Here is a 17572-nt window from a genome sequence, read left to right as displayed (position 1 = left end):
TCCCCCTCTCTCTCGGCCGTGTCAGCTCGACGTTTCCAACCAGTGCATCCTGGGAAATGTAGTTTACCTACATTCCTCCTACTGGAGAGCGCCATACTAGTGCTAAACCATCATATTTATAATCCTGATTCAGGAAATGTCCTTGCACTGTGAAAGGGGGACAACAGGGACTTAATTTTTGCCTATAAATAAAATCCTTCATATTAAATGAAAGTGTTCTACCTAAAACTTCTCCTCAACAGCCTTGATTGAAACAATGTTTCCCTTCATGTCATATATACACTGACCTGATACACGTGCTCCTTTTTACAAATATCCAATCAGCCAATCACATGGCAGTAAACTCAGTGCCTTGTTGAGAAGACTCGCTGAAGTTCAAACCGAGATGTTGGTGCCAGGTCTGAGTTTTCCAGAACTGGTGTTCTACTGGGATTTTCCCACGCAACCATCTATAGGGTTTACAGAGAAACATTCAAAAGAAGGAAAATATCAGGCGAGCTAATACAACAACATGACCATCATAACCACTCATTACAATCGAATCATGTAGAAGAGCATCTCTGAACGCACAACACGTTGAACCTTGAAGCAGACGGGCTACAACAGCAGAAGACGACACCAGGTGCCACTCCTGCCAGCTAAAACCCAGAACATTTCAATTTCGTTTTAACTGTGAGTACTTTTTCATTTTTTTCAGCAGTGGTGGTTTGAGGGGAACATGTGTATAAGTAATCCTCATGAGGAAAAACTTCAGGCTTCAGTCTTTTAATGCTCATTTTTTTCTAGCTTACGCTTTGTATCATGTTAGAGAGAGCAGTTATCACTAACATGACGATCCCAGGGATCCAGCACCAGCTCTGAACTCAGAAGCCCAACCCACCTGCTATTGAAACCTTCTGTTTGTGATGGACAGGTTAGGGGTTATAAACAATATTTAATAGAAGATCTGATAAATATTTACCTGTGTGGTTCTGATTTGGTTCTGATGGGAGGCTTAGGGAAAGGCATGACCTCAGAGATATGTGTGAGTGAAAGAAAGACGATAAGAGAGATAAAACTGTATCAGTTGTAGCAGCTCTGGGGAGCTCATTAATGTTTTAGTTTCAGCATTTGATGTGTTCAAATCAAGATAAGAGTCTTAAATAAGGATGTTGTTGAGAGTCCTGTAAGCATACATTTTCCCACTCTTTATGTGGAAATGATCTCATCTCTGCCTTTGCTGTGTGTCTGTGAACAATAATACAGCAAATGTTTTTATTTCTACAGTCACATTTTCGGTGCAAGTATCAGGAATGGACAACTTTACTAAAATTCAAGGGACAAAGATAATGTTAATGTTGGATAGTTCATTGACTGAGTGTTTTTCAAGCCTGACACACACTGATATGGGATGACAAAAATATGGCTAGGGGGACTTTACAGAGTGCAATGAGTTCCAGAGGACTGATGAATAAGTAATCCCAGAGCCAGATCCCAGGCTGCTCTAAGCACTAGACATATTTTTCTTTTTCTCTTGTGGTTCTCAAACTTTTGTCTGAGTCTGAGAAAAAATAATTTCTTGAAAATAAAAGTCATATTCATTCAGCTTAGCTTCATCTCATGGACCTGTGTCCATGTTCCACCTGTAAGTTTCTCCACACACCAAAATTAGAGATCCACTGGCTTAAAGGAAGGAGGCAAAAGGCTAGTTTTAACTTGCATCGTGCTCTAAAATAAGATCTGTTAATCAAGCAGAGTTACTTTAGCAGAGCAGTCAGAAATAAGCATAATAGGACACCCTTAAAGACATACAATGCTAAATTGGGTTCATTCTAAGGTGTAATATCAGAGCCACTTATTTCTTATCTGAACTGAATTGAACTGAATCTAATTTTTGCATCTAAAGCTGCAGTATATTGATTTCTTTTATATTTAAGGTAATAAGGATCTAGACAGCAGAGCTTTGCAGAGTGCAACTTTAGCCCTTTTACCAGGAAGGACTGAGTTGCAAGACATCGAGACTGAAACGTGCTGACAGAGGATGTCCAAAGAACCATGACAAGCATCTATAGGTTTCTTGGATTTGCCAAAGATACATATATTTCTAATGATTATTGATCATTGTGGCTACTGTTCTCGCCATTTTTAAGAAAGATAGACCTATCATTATATTTTTTTAAATTAATGAACGGTTCCTTGGGTAGCAGCTGATGTATGTCTGACTTAGATTCAAACGCTGACACTACTTTTCCAAAGTCGTTAATGTCGTCAATACACTATCCAGCACAAGCTTGACAACAATGTTGTACCAGGGGCTGAAGGAACATCTGGAGTAGAAGGAAGGTAAAGTACAAAGTGGTCCCAGCGGTAATCGGAGCATTAGGAGTTGTAACCCCAAAACTGGGAGGGCAGCTCCAGCAGATTTCAGGCACCATATCAGAGGTATTCAGAAGAGTGCAGTCTTACATATACCTCAGATGCTGTGCAGAACCTTCAAACTCCTAGAGGGTCCTACAGTACCTTAGCCCAGTTCTTCTCGATCACCAATGGTGGTGTCTCCTAACGGTACATATGCAGCACAGATGTTCTATCCCAGTCATTCGTTTGTGCCTGTCTGTGTACGCCAGAGGTGGACAACTTCAGGCCTCAAGGGTCAGTGTCCTGCAGGTTTTAGATCTCACCCTGCATCAACACACCTGAATCAAATGATTAGTTCATTACCAGGCCTCTGGAGAACTTCAAGACATGTTGAGGAGGTCATTTAGCCATTTAAATCAGCTGTGTTGGATCAAGGACACATCTAAAATCTGCAGGACACCGGCCCTTGAGACCTGGAGTTGCCCATCCCTGGTGTACGCAGTCCAATAGTCTAGAGGGCACCTTTGGACCTCCTGCAACTTTGGTCCTGTCAGCCACCTCTGGTCTCTTCCATCATTATGTCCATACTGCTCACCATTGTTCCCAGTGTGCTGTAACCTCTGGATCTCCAGCTTCAACAGTAACCATCTTCTGCTGATGTTATTGCACTGAGCTGCCAGGTCCTTCTAGCTCATTGTGGATGTTGGTTTTCTACTGATCCCACATGTGCTGCACATAACCTTTTTTTGTGTGTCAGCTGGCATAGTAGCATTCCACCAATTCCAATTTTTTCAGTCCTTCTCCATGTTTGCATTGTTCCAATAGGCAATGATATTTAAAGGTGGGCTTGAGGCGCTGTACTAAAGCTTTCCTGTATGAGTAACATTTGTGTTTAGGTTAGGAGATTGTGCCACCCTGTGGACAACCAGCAGTCATGCAGCTCAAAGAACCAGCTGCTGCAAGTTATTTTACTCATTCAGCTTATCAACCATATCTTAACAATGCATCTGCATGATAACAGTTGGTTTATTGATATAGCAATGTTTACTTTTATGAGTTGTTTTAAGATTTTATGATAAATTAATGTGAAAGCAGTGCTCTACAATTTGACTTAACATAAACAAGTTTCATTGTTGAGGCGGAGGTCAAGTTAAGGCAATCATTTATGCCCTTTTAAAAATCCAGCAGAATTGTTTTCCTGATTATTTTTTTGATTACTGAGATTTCATTACTCTGTTCATCAAATCATGAGTCAGTCACTCACTTTCTGCTTCAAGGTTCCTACAAATGCCGCCCTCGTCCTGATCAGTGCACAGCTATGAGCCTGTCCTTCTCCCACAGGGATCTTTGTTCTTGAAGGTTTCTTTGGTGTTGGGTGTCGTAGAATTTTGTAACTAAAGTCTGCAACATGGAAAGAGCTGTGATCAAGCTATTTATTACTGTACGCAGGAGAGCCAACACACATCAAACTTCATAGTTCACAGTCATGCCAGCTCTACCCTTGGGATGTCTCTACCCCCCGCACACAACTCTGATTGTCTTTTAGTTACAACAGGTTTCTGTCCCATGGGCTGTGGCTGGACAGAGGACAACTCCCACTATCTTTTCATGGGAAGCTCCTGGCACTGGAGTTTCATCCTTCTGAGCAAAACAGTTAGCAGATAACATAGTGAAACATCGTTAAGCAAAGCTAAGCAGTCTTCACAAGGTCACGCTGACATATACACATACTTCATCTGAGCATGCAAAGGTTATACAAAATCATACAGTGAAGTTCTAACCACCTAACTCTACACATGAGGATAAACTAGAATTTTTCCATAAAATTGGGCCAGCTCTGCCTGGAGTTTGGTAGTTTCCTCTTAGCGCTAAGAAGTTCTCAGTATTATTTTTCTTTTCTCTTTAAATGCTGAGACCTGTTTTTAGTTCATCCAATTTTTGGGAAACATTTGTGTGCAACTTCCCCTTTCTTATAAATTTCTACTTGAAGAAATACCCTTGCTTTTTCTGCCTCATCTCTTTGAGTATTACGCAGTCCTTTTCCACTGCTCTATCTCCAAGATTAAGGCAGCATGCTTTTCCTCTAGGGCTGTTATCTGTTCTGCCTCATTGCCCAATGTCTGACTGAATTCAAAGTTCTCAGAAACATCCTGTAAAATTCACTGCTCGTGTTTAGTCTGTATAGCACCCTGTGGTTCTTTCACTGTGGTGTCACTCAGCTCAGGGTGAAGAGTTGGACCAGTTTGGAGAATGTGTGGTGTTTCTGCAGGCAGTGGGCTTCAGTGTTGGTGCCACAGGCTGTGTAGATATTTCCAGCAGTTAAAGAACTGCTGCAGACTCTTGGAGGATCACTGTATACTGTGGTCATGGAGCTGCAGCAGACTTCAGTTTTGATGCTCTTGCAGGCTGTTCCATAATTTCAGTTCTTGATTTTCAGCAGATATTAGAGCTGTGACCTAAACTGAAATGTTTGAACTCTTCACTTTCAGCAAGGATCAGGTGTTTCAAACTGTCTTTCGGGATTTGTAAAGCAAACCTTTCTTGTTCTAGTGCAGTTACCTCCACATAATTTGGATCTGAATGAAAGCACTCTTCAGATTCAGAGGCTGCACTTTTCACACCAACTCAGGAGACAGCTGATTTTACAGGGTTTTACTTTCAACTTGTTTGGACTGCACCAGTAAATTCATCACTTATAGCGAAATCTGATTTTTTTTTAGGCATTAAAACAAGCAAACCATGGACTGAATTGTTTCTGCCTCTGTGTGTAGTTTCTTTTTTTATAGAAAAAGATTTTGATTCCTGAGGTAACAGCTGTTCTCCAGTCGGTAGAAACTATTAAACAGCAGTTACAGGCCGACTGAAACAAATCAATGTTTTTAAAATTAATTTAGTCACACTGTTTATAATGCTGCCACAATATGACCCACATGTAACTTTTGGTGCCTAGGTGGCACAGAACAATGAAAATAACATTAGATCTTAAGTCGACATATCAACAGCATCTGCAAGTACGAGAGTAAGAGCAATATTACTGACCATATAAAACTGGCATAATTTTAAAATTTGTAATAAGTTCTGAGGTCTGAGGTCTACAATTGCATTTTATTACATTACAACACCCATGACCAAAATATTGTTGTTAGTCTTTGTTTGCTTTTCCTGTTTATTTTTTTCCTCTTTTCCTTTACTTGTCCACTAAATTATCTATTCTCTTTTTCTGTGCCTCCTTAATCTTAATATCCTAAAGTCACGACCTTTATATCTCCACTGTATCTACACAATATGTGTTTATTTATCTATATAAATATTCGCACATATTTTTTATTTATCTTTATATGCCTAGATTATTCTACGTAGTGAGTATTTGGGAAGAAAGCCTACGATTAGAGCCTTTCAGCAGTTCCTCCTGCTATGACAGGGGCGCCAGTGAGTCGATGAGTTGAGTGGGCCGCAGAAGAAGACGCGCTGCCGCTGGAGTTTACTAGTTGAATGACAGCGGCGGCGTGAACTTTGCGGAGATTACGCTTTGGGAGCGGCTCGCTTTATTTCAGTGCAGCGTTTTTTACTTTTGATTTCTTCCCTTCGCTTTTGGAAAAATGAGGGACCGGACCAAAGAATTAGGAAATGTGAGTTTCAAAGTAAAGTGCTAACATTAGCTCTAGCTCCGCTAGCGTGGCTAAGTTAGCCCAGTTCACTACTTTACCCGAGTTAACCTAAGAGTCTCCAGGGACAACTTAGACGAGCAGAGGGAATCAAAAAGTGGTTAAGTGGGATTTTTTTGCAGATATTTCTCTTTATAAAAGTTGACTTTATTGATGTTTTACTTCCAACTTCCGTTTCAGTCCTTTCTCCTTAAAGGATAGGGCAGGCCGGGACAGGGCAGGGCTCATGATTCACATCCTCGGACAGCGAGAAAGCACTCACTGTTTTTCTTCTGTTTATGTTATTTAAAATCAATGTGACTTCAGACCGCAGAGGCTTCGGATGACGACGAGGAGGGCAAAGCGCTGATCAGATCTGGAGGCTCAGAGAAGGAAAATGAAACCTTTTTCAGAAAGGTGAGGCAGAAACATCACGCACTTCTCTCTGGAAAATCCCCCAAAATCAAATGATCTGCACTGTCCTCCTGTTACTCATTCACTTTGGTAGTTTGCACACATTTCTGAATTTTACATTTGTGCAAAAGAGAGACAAAAATGCACTACAGAGGCTTAAATATCACAGACTGCTGCTGATGCGTTCTTAACCTGTTTTGTCAACAAATCGTAGTCTGCTAACTCCCAGTCTCCTTGTACCCGAACTGTCACGAGTAAGGAACCAGAGTTATTCACCTAATATCACAAAATGTGACTATTCTCTGCGCTGATCTTAGGCCTCTATAGTAATGTGTTTGAATATCTTTTGGTTTTGATTTTAAATGGTTTGAAGAAACTTATCAATTTATGCATATCCACATTTTTGTCCTTGGAGTCTTATTCTTGGTATGGAAAACTCCCTCTAGAAAGTATTTTAAAGGTCCAAAAAGTGTGACTAATATTTCAGGAATGCCTTAGATATTCTCATATTTCAAGATTCAAGACGTTTACAAGCAAAACACAGTTTACAGGTTAATATAAATGCACAAAATTGCAAATGTACAATTATGAATAATTAAAGTTCGACAGTTCATCAGTGATCCAGCCTGATGGCCCGTGGATAGAAATTGGTTTGTTCTTTGTTTTTATTGGTCCAAAGCAAAAACATGGAAAATATGAGGCCTGATCCACTTGACCTTCTTGCCACTATAAATTTTTAGAAAGACGTTTATGTTTGTGACACCATTCACCAACAGGAGGAGAGAAGCTGGAGGATAAGGACCAAGGTTATCTGGGGAGAGGACACAAGGACGTAAGGGCAGGGAGCCATAGAGGCTGGACATCCAGTGTCAGGTTAAATAGATGAGGAGTCAGAGCAGTTTAAACTGTCCTGCATAAATAAGTGGGTTAACGGTGCTGTATGCAAGTGTTTTATTTTTAAAAAATCAGTAGTTGTTCAACCAGCGTGAATAGTCTAGTTATAAGGCAGATTAATTGGTTAGTGAGCCATACTGAGCCTGAAGTCAGTTTCAACTGTCATGAAGGTGGCTTTTTACTTGGCTGGATCACTATGGCAACTTAGACTGAACACATGACCTGGTCTGCAGAAGGTTATGTTCAGTGTTTTGGTTAAAAATCATCTGGAAATGTGCTTTCACTGATTGAGAATATGTTGTAAGTATGCTTATATTTTTCATGCTGAGGAAAGCTGAGCAGCAGTGTAAACAGGGTTTAATCATGGAAGCTCGCTCACTAAAGAACTTTTTTCTTTTTCCATCCATAAGTCAAAATTTGTAGCCGGCATCTTAAAATTTTGACTTTAATTTGGCCACAGACTGAAGTGGTTTCCACACCTTTGTCATCGAGCCATGGTCCATTGAATATTATGATGAATCAAGTTAAACATTTCACAGCTTTAACTTGCAGCTGTCTCATCAAAAACCTTTGTTGCTTCGGCAGGAAATAAGAGGGCAAGTAGCAGCCAGGTGTTCCTAATCAAATGCGTAGGAAAGCTGCGTCATAACTGACAAAACTGGAACCTCCTCTTAACCCTACGCCATAACCTTCCACATGTTGTGTGCTGCATCGACCCAGCATGTAGTTATATTTCTTAGGAGGTGCACGTCAGGTTACGGCGTAGGGTTAAGAGGGGATGTGGTTACGCTGCAGACTTACTACTTCTTACAGAACTGCAGAGAGTCCAGTGGAAACTTTCTTTTTTCATGTGATGGTATATTAATATATGAATTCACAAAACAAACACTTTTCTGCAGCACTGCTTCTCTGAATTATTTGCTGCACCAGTAGTGCCTTGTTTTTGTAAGTGCAGTCAGAGCCTGGAGCAGAAAGCCTGTGTGATACCCGTTATTGTCTCTGATGGGGGACTTTAGGTGTTGTTGAGCCAGCTAACACAAAGAAAGCTTACATATGTTGGCATTGCTTCATAGATATCAGAGGGAGCTGCACCCATTTTAGCTATAAGGACTGATAGAGGGAATAGGATGAGATTTGCTTGATATATGAGATAAATTGAGCTAACAAAATAGTTCTTTTGTTCCCTAAAATTCTTTCCTTGTTATCGTCAGACCCAAGAAATTCACCAGGGGCTCCAGCAGCTCAAAAGGATGGTGTCTGACCTCGAGAACAAACAGAAAACTGTGCTGGGCGAGGCGCTACCGAAGGAAGGTGCGTAATATATCGTCATATATAAGGTGTAGTGGTTCACCGAAAGTTGCAGACAGAAGCATGTTAGTAAACTGTCAGAGGAGAGGGGGCGATCAGGTTGTCCTATTCAAGGGTTTTGTTTGCTAAATTTACTGTTTTTGATCTTTTGCACAGATATGAAGAAAGAGCTCCAAACTCTTCGAGACGAGATCAAAACGCTGGCTGGTCAAATCCAGAGAAAGCTGAAGAGTGAGTATCTTTGAGCTGCAGGGGGAAAAGATTTATTATTTTGTTCAGCATGGCTTGACTTATGGCCATCTTTCCACAGGTATTGAGCCCAAGAAGGGAGAGGATGATGGGAAATACATACCCATAAATACTCGAATGCAGCGCACACAGGTAGCACCCGAGACTTTTTGTAATCAGCTAAAAACATAACGCCCCTCTCTTTCTATTTTCTCTGTAAACAGCATGCCATCGAGGTCATGTGACTGGCATATGATCAGTTTTAATGCTCTTTATAGCCTTAAAGTGGAAATGAATGCTGTGCTGATAGTTTAGACTGCGGTTATTGATAACCATTTTAAAAGCAGCTAAATCGTAGGTGTTATCTGTAATGGCCACTCATTGTGAAAATGACAGCTGGTTTTGGGGAAATTTTGAGGGAAATTACGACTACATTTGTTTTTTCACTCTGCTTCCTTTTTCTTTCGCTCTCCTTTTGCCAGCACACTATCTTGTCCAAGGAGTTTGTGGAGCTCATGGGCCACTGTAACACCATCCAGGCTCAGTACAGGGATAGAAACGTTGAAAGAATACAGAGGCAGCTGAAAATCAGTGAGTAGCACGCAGCACCGAGGAGATATATCTGTCACCTTGTCAGATTTTTGTGGTCTGTGGTCTCACTTGGGGAAATCAGTTTTACCGATCACTTCCACACTACGGCAGGAGGTTTAAAGTCGGGTGACAACGCCATGCCGTTTTCTTCTTTCTGTCACTTTCTGTTTTAAAATGACACAACATATGTTTAAAGGGGGTGAGATGGATATTTCACACTAATGTGCAGTGTGCCTCTACTAGGGTAGCTTTGCATGATTCACATTTCAAAATAATCCTTTATTTTATTTTTTAATCTTGTACTGTACCAAAAGCAGTTTTAGCTCCTCCCCCTTTTTAAGACAACTTTCTCCTAATTGGCTGCCCCTCAAACACAGAAAGGTTGGGTGGCCAGTGGGTGGGGTTTGTGACCATATTAGAAATATCCCCTCTCTGTAACGTCATACTGAGCCAAGACTAGAAGAACACAGTCTGAAGCCTGAGCTTTTGGCTCACAGGGAGTACGTGTACATAAACTGATCACATTATTTTAAAATTTGATCATCGACCTTTAAAACTGGAGATGAATTAAAGGAAAAGCACAAGTTCACTTTAAAAGAATTCCGACACCATGCTGGTGCTTGAAGCTGATTTGACCAAAGATGAGTCAAAGGTGCTCGGCTAGCAGCTCTGCACAGCTTCATGTGTGGTCACGAATGACTAGAAAGCACTGCTGTAATTTCCTGTCATATCCTGCAGTGGTGGTCGTTCCTGTTAAATGAAACCATACAGTCAAATAATGAAGTCAGTTTAGGTACAAACTAAAAAGCTCAGGCCTTGAACTGCTCTAAAATGTTGATGTATGGATTAGAGATGGACCGATCCGATATTACGTATCGGTATCGGTCCGATACTGACCTAAATTACTGGATCGGATATCGGAGAAAAATAAAAAATGTAATCCGATCCATTAAATATCACGAAAGCACCTCACAAAACTTGCAACACGCCGTAACTCACCTCAGAACGTTAGCACGTCGGAGCAGTATGCATCACGTGATAGAGCGGCTGTGGCATGCGGGACCTGTCGGTGGTCTGGATAGCATTTGGAGCTTCGCTAGCAACCCGGCATTTCATCTCCGACAAAATTATCCCGAGAGAAGTAAAGCAAGTGTGTAAGTCCATCTCTGAATGTTTGTAAAGCATTCCTGCGTTAAGCTTAACAAGCGACTGCCTCTCGCTCTCCGGCTGCTACTTCAATCATGAAACTGCTTAATGATCAGCTGATCGGCTTTTCTGTCTCGAGTCCGTGTCTCTTGTTTGCTTTTGGCCCACTTTGCACCAGAAAGAGGAAACCAGCGGCTGAACAACAGCAGCATGTTTAAGCTTGATCAGCTGTTGTTAGAATGTATTTAATATTACTTTCTACTCCAGGATCTTTTTCTACGTAGCTGACGGCTGGTAACTGTGCAGGGGCGGATCTAGCAAAGTTTAGCCAGGGGGGCCGATAGGGCATTAACAGGGAAAAGGGGGCACAAAGACATACTTTTCTTTCTTATTCTCATTTAAAATGTCTCGCTTTTAATTATTTAATATTTATCTGAATCTTACACCCAAAGTTTTAATCTTATGTAAAATGAATAGAAGTCAATTACTGTATATAGTGACTATTAAGTCTAATATATATACCCTAGTAAGCTATAGTACTTTTTCCTTTGGGAAGGTACCATCTGTGCAGTCTGCAATTTTGTTGAAGAAAGAAGTTGAATCTATTTAATATTTCTTGAAAAATAATTGATTTCTGTGCATTTTTTTTCACACTGCATCAAATTAAGGTTGATTACGTCGATTAAGCATCATGAGGTGGAGCGTGAGGGGTGGTTCCCTATTTTTTATTTATTTATTTTTGTTGTTGCTGGGAGTTGGAACCCTATTAGTTAGGTTGCTTAATATTTACGCTAAGTACTCTTTAAAATACCAGAATAGGGAGGATGGTGTAGGTCTAAGTTTATTAGATTGATCAGTATTGCTGAACTATGAAATATTTTTTTTTGCATACAGGTATAACAGAATAGCTTTAGTGTAGTTGTTGTTTTAAACTTGAGTATGAACTTATACAAAATGCAGCAAGATATTTAAAAAACAGTTTTGTTGATTAAAACACACTATATCGGATTCATATCGGTATCGGCAGATATCCAAATTTATGATATCGGTATCGGACATAAAAAAGTGGTATCGTGCCATCTCTAGTATGGATATTACAGTGACCTAAATGGGACCTCTTATCTCGAAGCTCACCCACCCTGCTCCACCCGTCAGTCAGAAGAGGGTTGGCTAAAAGGGGAATGGCTGAAACGCCTTCAAGTTTAAGATAAAGAGATTATTTTGAACTGCTAATCATGCAAAGCTACTCTAGTAGAGTGTGAATAATGCTAATGGGAGCGCTGTAATCAGCTGTAGACGAGGACAGAACAATATCTTCACCGTTCTGCGCGTTCCTCTAAACGCTCTGATTCGATTTTCTCCTGTCTTCAGCTGGCAGCAACGTGACAGATGAGCAGCTGGATGCGATGCTCGAGAGCGGGCAGACGGATGTTTTCACCCAAAATGTGAGTACGTGCGAAGTTAACAAAAAGCAAAGTGTGTTTCAACATGAGAAACCACAACACAGACTTCCCTGCAGCAGATGCAGGTGTTCTGTGGCTGCAGGTTTAGTAACTTTCACACACCTCTCTAACTGCTCAAACAGGACTACAGATATGGTAAGAATATCCTGTGCAGCCCTTAGCTGTGCTGTAGTCTAACTCAAGTAGCTCGTGCGAAGAATCCTGCAGGTTTTGTGCTGCTGTTCATAGATGACCCCCTGAAAAGTTGTGCCTGGTTCTGCTGTCCACGATTTCCCTAATAAATATGGTGTCCAGATCCTGAGTGATACTAAAGCTACGAGGCAGGCTCTGAATGAGATCGAGTCCCGGCACGATGAGATCCTGAAGCTGGAGAGCAGCATCAGAGAGCTGCACGACATGTTCCAGTACCTCGCCATGGAGGTGGAGGCTCAGGTAACGCAGCGCCAATGAAGTCGGTGGAGCTGGTTCGGGCTGCGGATGGCGTTTGATTGTGATGTTTTTGTTCACCGCAGGGCGAGATGGTGGACAGGATTGAGAACAATATCAACAAGTCTTCAGACTACGTGGAGAAAGCAAAGGGCGAACTGGAGAAAGCGGTCACGTATCAGCATAGATCACGCAAGGTACGCACAGAGAAACCCGAATGACATCATGAAAAGGACAGTTTTTTAATCAGTCGATCTAAGCGTCACTTTTACTTTCATTACACTCACAGCAACGACGAAGCCAAGTTTTCTCGCAGCTCGATTACACACACAATCTAAACAAGGATGCAAATCGATGCGAAGCCTCTTAGCTAAGAGACTGTTTTCCCACATTCACATTAAGGTGCTCGTTTCTGCAGGTTCTCACTTTTCTCTAAAATAACAACACAAAGAGTGAACTTCAGGAGGATTAGTCTGTCCAGTTAGGAAGCAGAAACGTTTATGATTTCAGCTGCTTTGGTGCAAATTAAAGCAACAACTGGTAGAAAGGCAACAACAAGGCAACTGCCAAATGGTTTTACAGTGCGTGCTCTCTCCTTATCCCTCCTCTAGTTTTGTTTCGCTGCTACTGGCATGAGATGGTACCTGTACCCCTTTCAGCTCCTCCAGGGTCTCCACAGTGTGGAGGAGAGAGCAGGAGCTGGTCAGAGCCCTACATGTACACATGTCAGAATCAGACTCAGTGAGGGTGGCATGATGACCTGAAGTCCTTTAGTGGGACTTGTGATCAGAAATGAGAGTGTAGAGAGGCCTAACCAACTGTCATCAAGCATGATTGTTGGTTATTTCCATGCAGACATTACCTGATGTTAATACATTGGGGAAAAAAAAAGGATGAGAAATACTTATTTTCCAATTTAGAGGTCAGAGTTACACAGACTACACTCAGTGAAACTGTAAAATCTATGAAAATACTTCCTTAAGCTTGTTATTAAACAGTAATTAATTTAATGGTTATCATTAAATTTGGAAAACCAGAATGTGTTGATGAAGAGATGGAAACACGACTCGCTGTTTTCCTAATATTCTCTTAGTGCCTTTTTCTATAAATATACCAGCTTTCCTAGTGTAAGCAGTTGTCCTAAAATCTCCTAAATTAAAAACTAAATCAGAAACAGCAGAGATGCATAACAATAAACGGACACTTTGTGCTGCAGAGAGTCCTATCCTCTTTTGGTTTCATGGGTACTTTACAGGGAAAACGAGGAGAGGGCTCCAATCCTCTTTGTTTTTCTTCCTCCTCCGTGCTGTTATGAGAGAATAGCTCTGCCCTGTATTCACATGAGTGACGCAAGGTGAAACTTCCTGAAACGAGTTTCCTCATTATTCTGCTTTGGAAAATGCTGCCTTGCAGAGAAATGCTGTTTGGATCGCCACTAAAACTCGATCACTGTGCTAAACGTGCAGAGGAGCGGCCTCTGTGTGCTTAACGGCAGCACGCTCCAAAGTCGGAGAGTTTGTAAATATTGACACTGGAAACTGCTCTAATGGAGGAGAACAGCAAATAAATTAAGCTTCTCAAATATTGTGGTAATCCCATCTGTCTGGTTCTATCAGACTCTCGTTAAAAAGATTAAAAATCCTAGACTGTGTGATAAGTGAAGTGCTACTTTCTTGGCCAGCAGGGGGCGACTCCTGTGAAGTGAGGATGTATGGGGAAAAAAAGCCTTTAATATATAACCTGAGCAAACACTTTCCTGATCAGTTTTTGCTCTCAGTTTGTAATTTTGCACATTAGGGTCTCATGTGTGCATTTTTAAGCCTTCATAGCTCTTAACTACACAATAAGAGATGAGAGCCAAGCACCAGGACCCTTTTTTTCCCCTTATAATTCATTGGACAAAACTTAAAGTGCTTTTTCGGTAACTTTGAAGGGTCATATAACCATGTGGGAAAGGTGTCTGGTCGAAACAAGCAACAGCATGTGAACGTCTCCTTTTTGATACCAGGCACATCTTCTAGCTGTATTTCGAATGCTGGGATGCTTTAACACTCCTGAATGTTGCTTATGGTTATGAAATGGAGCGACTTTAGTGTTTACATGACACATCGCACTGATCAAACAGCTTCAGGTCAACTTTAAGCTCAGAAATGAGACCCTCTGGATAAACAAGATCCAGATTTGTCCCACCGGGGCAGATGGCCACCCCTCCCTGAGCCTGGTTCTGCTGCAGGGTTCTTCCTGTTAAAAAGGATTATTTTATTCCCACTGTCGGAAAGTGCTTGCTCAAAGGGGATGGTTTTATTATTAAATACTGATTTTTTTTTTTTTTTAATTTTTAAAGTAAAAAGCACTTTAAGGAAACTGCCGATGTGATTTGGCGCTATGTAAAGAAAATTAAATAGAAGTGACTAAATCTTGGCTTGAGGTTGAGCGCTTTGCAGGAAAACTGCTTTAATCTTGAACACATCATCCCATATAAAATCAGTGAGCATCTCCCACCTGATCCGATCACGATCAGCTGATTTTTATATACAGCAACTTTAGCTTGTTTATTGAAGCCATTCAAAAGTTGTGCAAGTTACAGGCCCTGAAAACACAATAGCTTGTCTTTGGGTGTTGACTCTTTGAATTAAATCCCCATCTGGTCAGACTTTATGGCACCAGCTAAGCTTCACAGGCTCATGATGATCAGTTGGGAAAGCTCTGGTTTTATGACGTGATTGGAAAAAGACGATGTGTGTTGCTCATGCACAAAAGAAAGAAAAGGAAACAAAAAACAAGGTTAACTTTACAAACCACGCCTTTGTTAGCTAGAAAACAAGCCTGGTATTACATGTTGGGTTAAAATGAGACCTCTCATATGCTGTAACTTATTATAACCAGCGATCTATCCCACAGAAAAAGGGGCCGCTGTACTTGTTTCTGTGTGTCGGAGACTATAAATTGGCCCCACTCTGAAACCATGATGGGGTGGGGGGGATTGATTTTTCTTTCCTGGAATGACTCTAACCTGTGTGCTTATCTCCCGCTGCAGAAAAAACTCTGGATTGGAATCTGTTTGGCCATCCTTCTCCTCATCATCATCATCGCCTTGGTCACCACCTTCTCATCCTAGCAACACCCTGTGGTGCAAGTTAGCAGAAGCACATTATGGATACCCCCAAATCCACACATTCATGCATATACATCAGCTCACAGGATGTACAGCTGAGCGGAGTCAGTGGATTTCAGTTTGATTTTTTTTTTTTTTTTTATTCCTCTAACCCTCCTGTCTGCCTAACGGTCCTACTCTCCACTTTTTCTGTTGTATGGAAGAGATGTGCTCTGTCGTTTAATCTCACAATCTGTGCTGCGCGCTCGATGCCGGCGCCGCACGTTTTCTGTCAGTTTCTGTTCTGCAAAAACAAACAGCGGGACTCACTGTGGACTGTTACACCAGTCGATCCTTCCCCTCCTGTGTTTAAAAAAACAAAAAACAAAAAAAAAAATAGAAAAAAAAGAGGAATTAAGTGACCTTGAGTGGGGCACAGAGCAGTATTGATCAAACACTGGCACTCGTCATACTGTACTCAGGAAAACTGTGTTGTAACGTTGATGGTTCTGGATGAATTGGAGACCTAAAGAACAATTTTATAATGTAGGCCTTTTATAGTCGGATACAGGAAATAGACTAATATAATTGTACATAACCGATGTTGCTGGTGATAAAAAATTTATGCAGATGATTTTTAAAACTTCAAAGTTTTTGTTTTCATACTGCGTACATGTAACAAGTGTAAATACAGTTTTGTGTTTTTTTTGTGTGTATGTGTGTGTGAAATAACCCCTACCCTCCGCCCTTTCCTCCTCCTCTTCACATTTGCATAAGGTCTCTCAACAGTACAGGTCCAACGCTTCCCCTTTCCTGTGTCCTTCCAGTTTGCATTTTTGACTCAAAACGTTGTGCAAGCGCCTGCTTAAACAACACACACGTCTTCAGAAATGGTGCCTTCTCCTTTGCAAATGTGACGTCGTGCATTAACAAAAAGGGATGGATGTATTTTAGACTTCAACGTGTTTTGTTCTGTTTTTTTCTCACCCTTTTGTCCCATTATGCAGTTTTTTTGCTATATTTTGGAGTCAGAATACACCAAGGGGACAAATGAAACCCATTTAAAAAAGAAAAAATTAACCAAAACTGAGAGGCGGCTTCTCACTGACGCCTCGTTCAGAAGCAGAAAAGTTGCTGTGAAAAAGGCTGGCAGAGGATGGAGGGGAGTGACACTGCTACTGTGTAAAGTTATGGCTGTTTCAATTTTGCATCGCTCATTTATTTTATTATACATTTGTTTTTAAAATAAAATACCGCCATGTTCCATTATCCTCAGTCTGCCTTGTATCTTTTTAAGATTAGCAAGTCTTGAACTATCAGCTGGCCCTCTAAAGGAGCCTGGAAGCACCTCGGGATCCCCAGGAAGAACTAGAAAACGTTGCTGGGGAGGACAAAGTCTGGAATACCTGCCTAACCTGCATTTTTGTGATCCGTTTAATGCACAGGGTGTACAGTGGTTTGAAATAATGAAGAACACTGTACCTCACAGGAAAATGGAAAACATCCCTGAAAGCTTTAAAGTTGGCGAGCTTGCTGAACACTCAGCTGTGGGGTGTTTCCATCCTGATTGGTGGGAGGAAAAAAAGTCAGTGGGCAGTTTTCATTAAAATAAGTCAGGGTCTCCTCCCTTCCTGTTCTGTTAAGAGAGCAGCTGTTGCCTTTGTAGCCACAGGGACAAAAATGCAGGTTAACACAGACCAATTTTGGATTTTACCAAACATTTCATTTTTATGATTGAAAAAAGCTGATTTGAAACCAGACATGAGGTCAGTAATTGTGACACTGAAACTCTTTAGCTGATTTATATTTAAGAGCTGAAACTAGTGATTGAGCCAATAAACTCACCGCAAAAATGTTACCGATGAGGTCATGAATCAGGTGAGCCGAGGGCAGTTCTATTCTCTAGTTAATTTTTATTCTATTTCGACTTTGTTTTAATTCAGTTTAGTTTTCATTGGTCTTAGTGTTAAGTCTGTGAAAGTATGGAGGGCAAATATCAGAGGCAAGATTTAGGAAAACAAGTAAAA

General features: G+C 41.0%; 1 protein-coding gene across 1 annotated transcript; it reads left to right on the top strand.

Annotated features, from left to right (window-relative positions):
• Positions 1 to 5769: 5769 nt before the first annotated feature.
• On the top strand, positions 5770 to 16814 carry stx4 (syntaxin 4). Its single transcript, XM_085285307.1, has 10 exons — positions 5770 to 5966; positions 6309 to 6398; positions 8501 to 8600; positions 8754 to 8828; positions 8908 to 8978; positions 9308 to 9416; positions 11934 to 12007; positions 12320 to 12457; positions 12538 to 12648; positions 15489 to 16814. Exons 1-10 carry the CDS (start codon positions 5937 to 5939, stop codon positions 15567 to 15569), a joined length of 879 nt encoding a protein of 292 aa, XP_085141433.1. The 5' UTR covers positions 5770 to 5936; the 3' UTR covers positions 15570 to 16814.
• Positions 16815 to 17572: the final 758 nt, after the last annotated feature.

This window comes from Mchenga conophoros, linkage group LG8 (genome assembly GCF_057382185.1).
Source record: "Mchenga conophoros isolate Kocher_MC1m ecotype Shallow Benthic linkage group LG8, M_conophoros_male_GT1.1, whole genome shotgun sequence".
Classification (NCBI taxonomy): Eukaryota; Metazoa; Chordata; class Actinopteri; order Cichliformes; family Cichlidae; genus Mchenga; species Mchenga conophoros.
The sequence above is the reverse complement of the archived record's forward strand: the minus strand, read 5'-3'. Positions and strand labels throughout refer to the sequence as shown.

Coding starts and splice junctions, on each gene's coding strand:
- stx4 (XM_085285307.1), top strand. CDS start 5,937: ATGAGGGACCGGACCAAAGAATTAGGAAAT. Junction 12,458..12,537: donor CCATGGAGGTGGAGGCTCAG/GTAACGCAGCGC, acceptor TGTTCACCGCAG/GGCGAGATGGTGGACAGGAT. Junction 12,649..15,488: donor ATCAGCATAGATCACGCAAG/GTACGCACAGAG, acceptor CTCCCGCTGCAG/AAAAAACTCTGGATTGGAAT.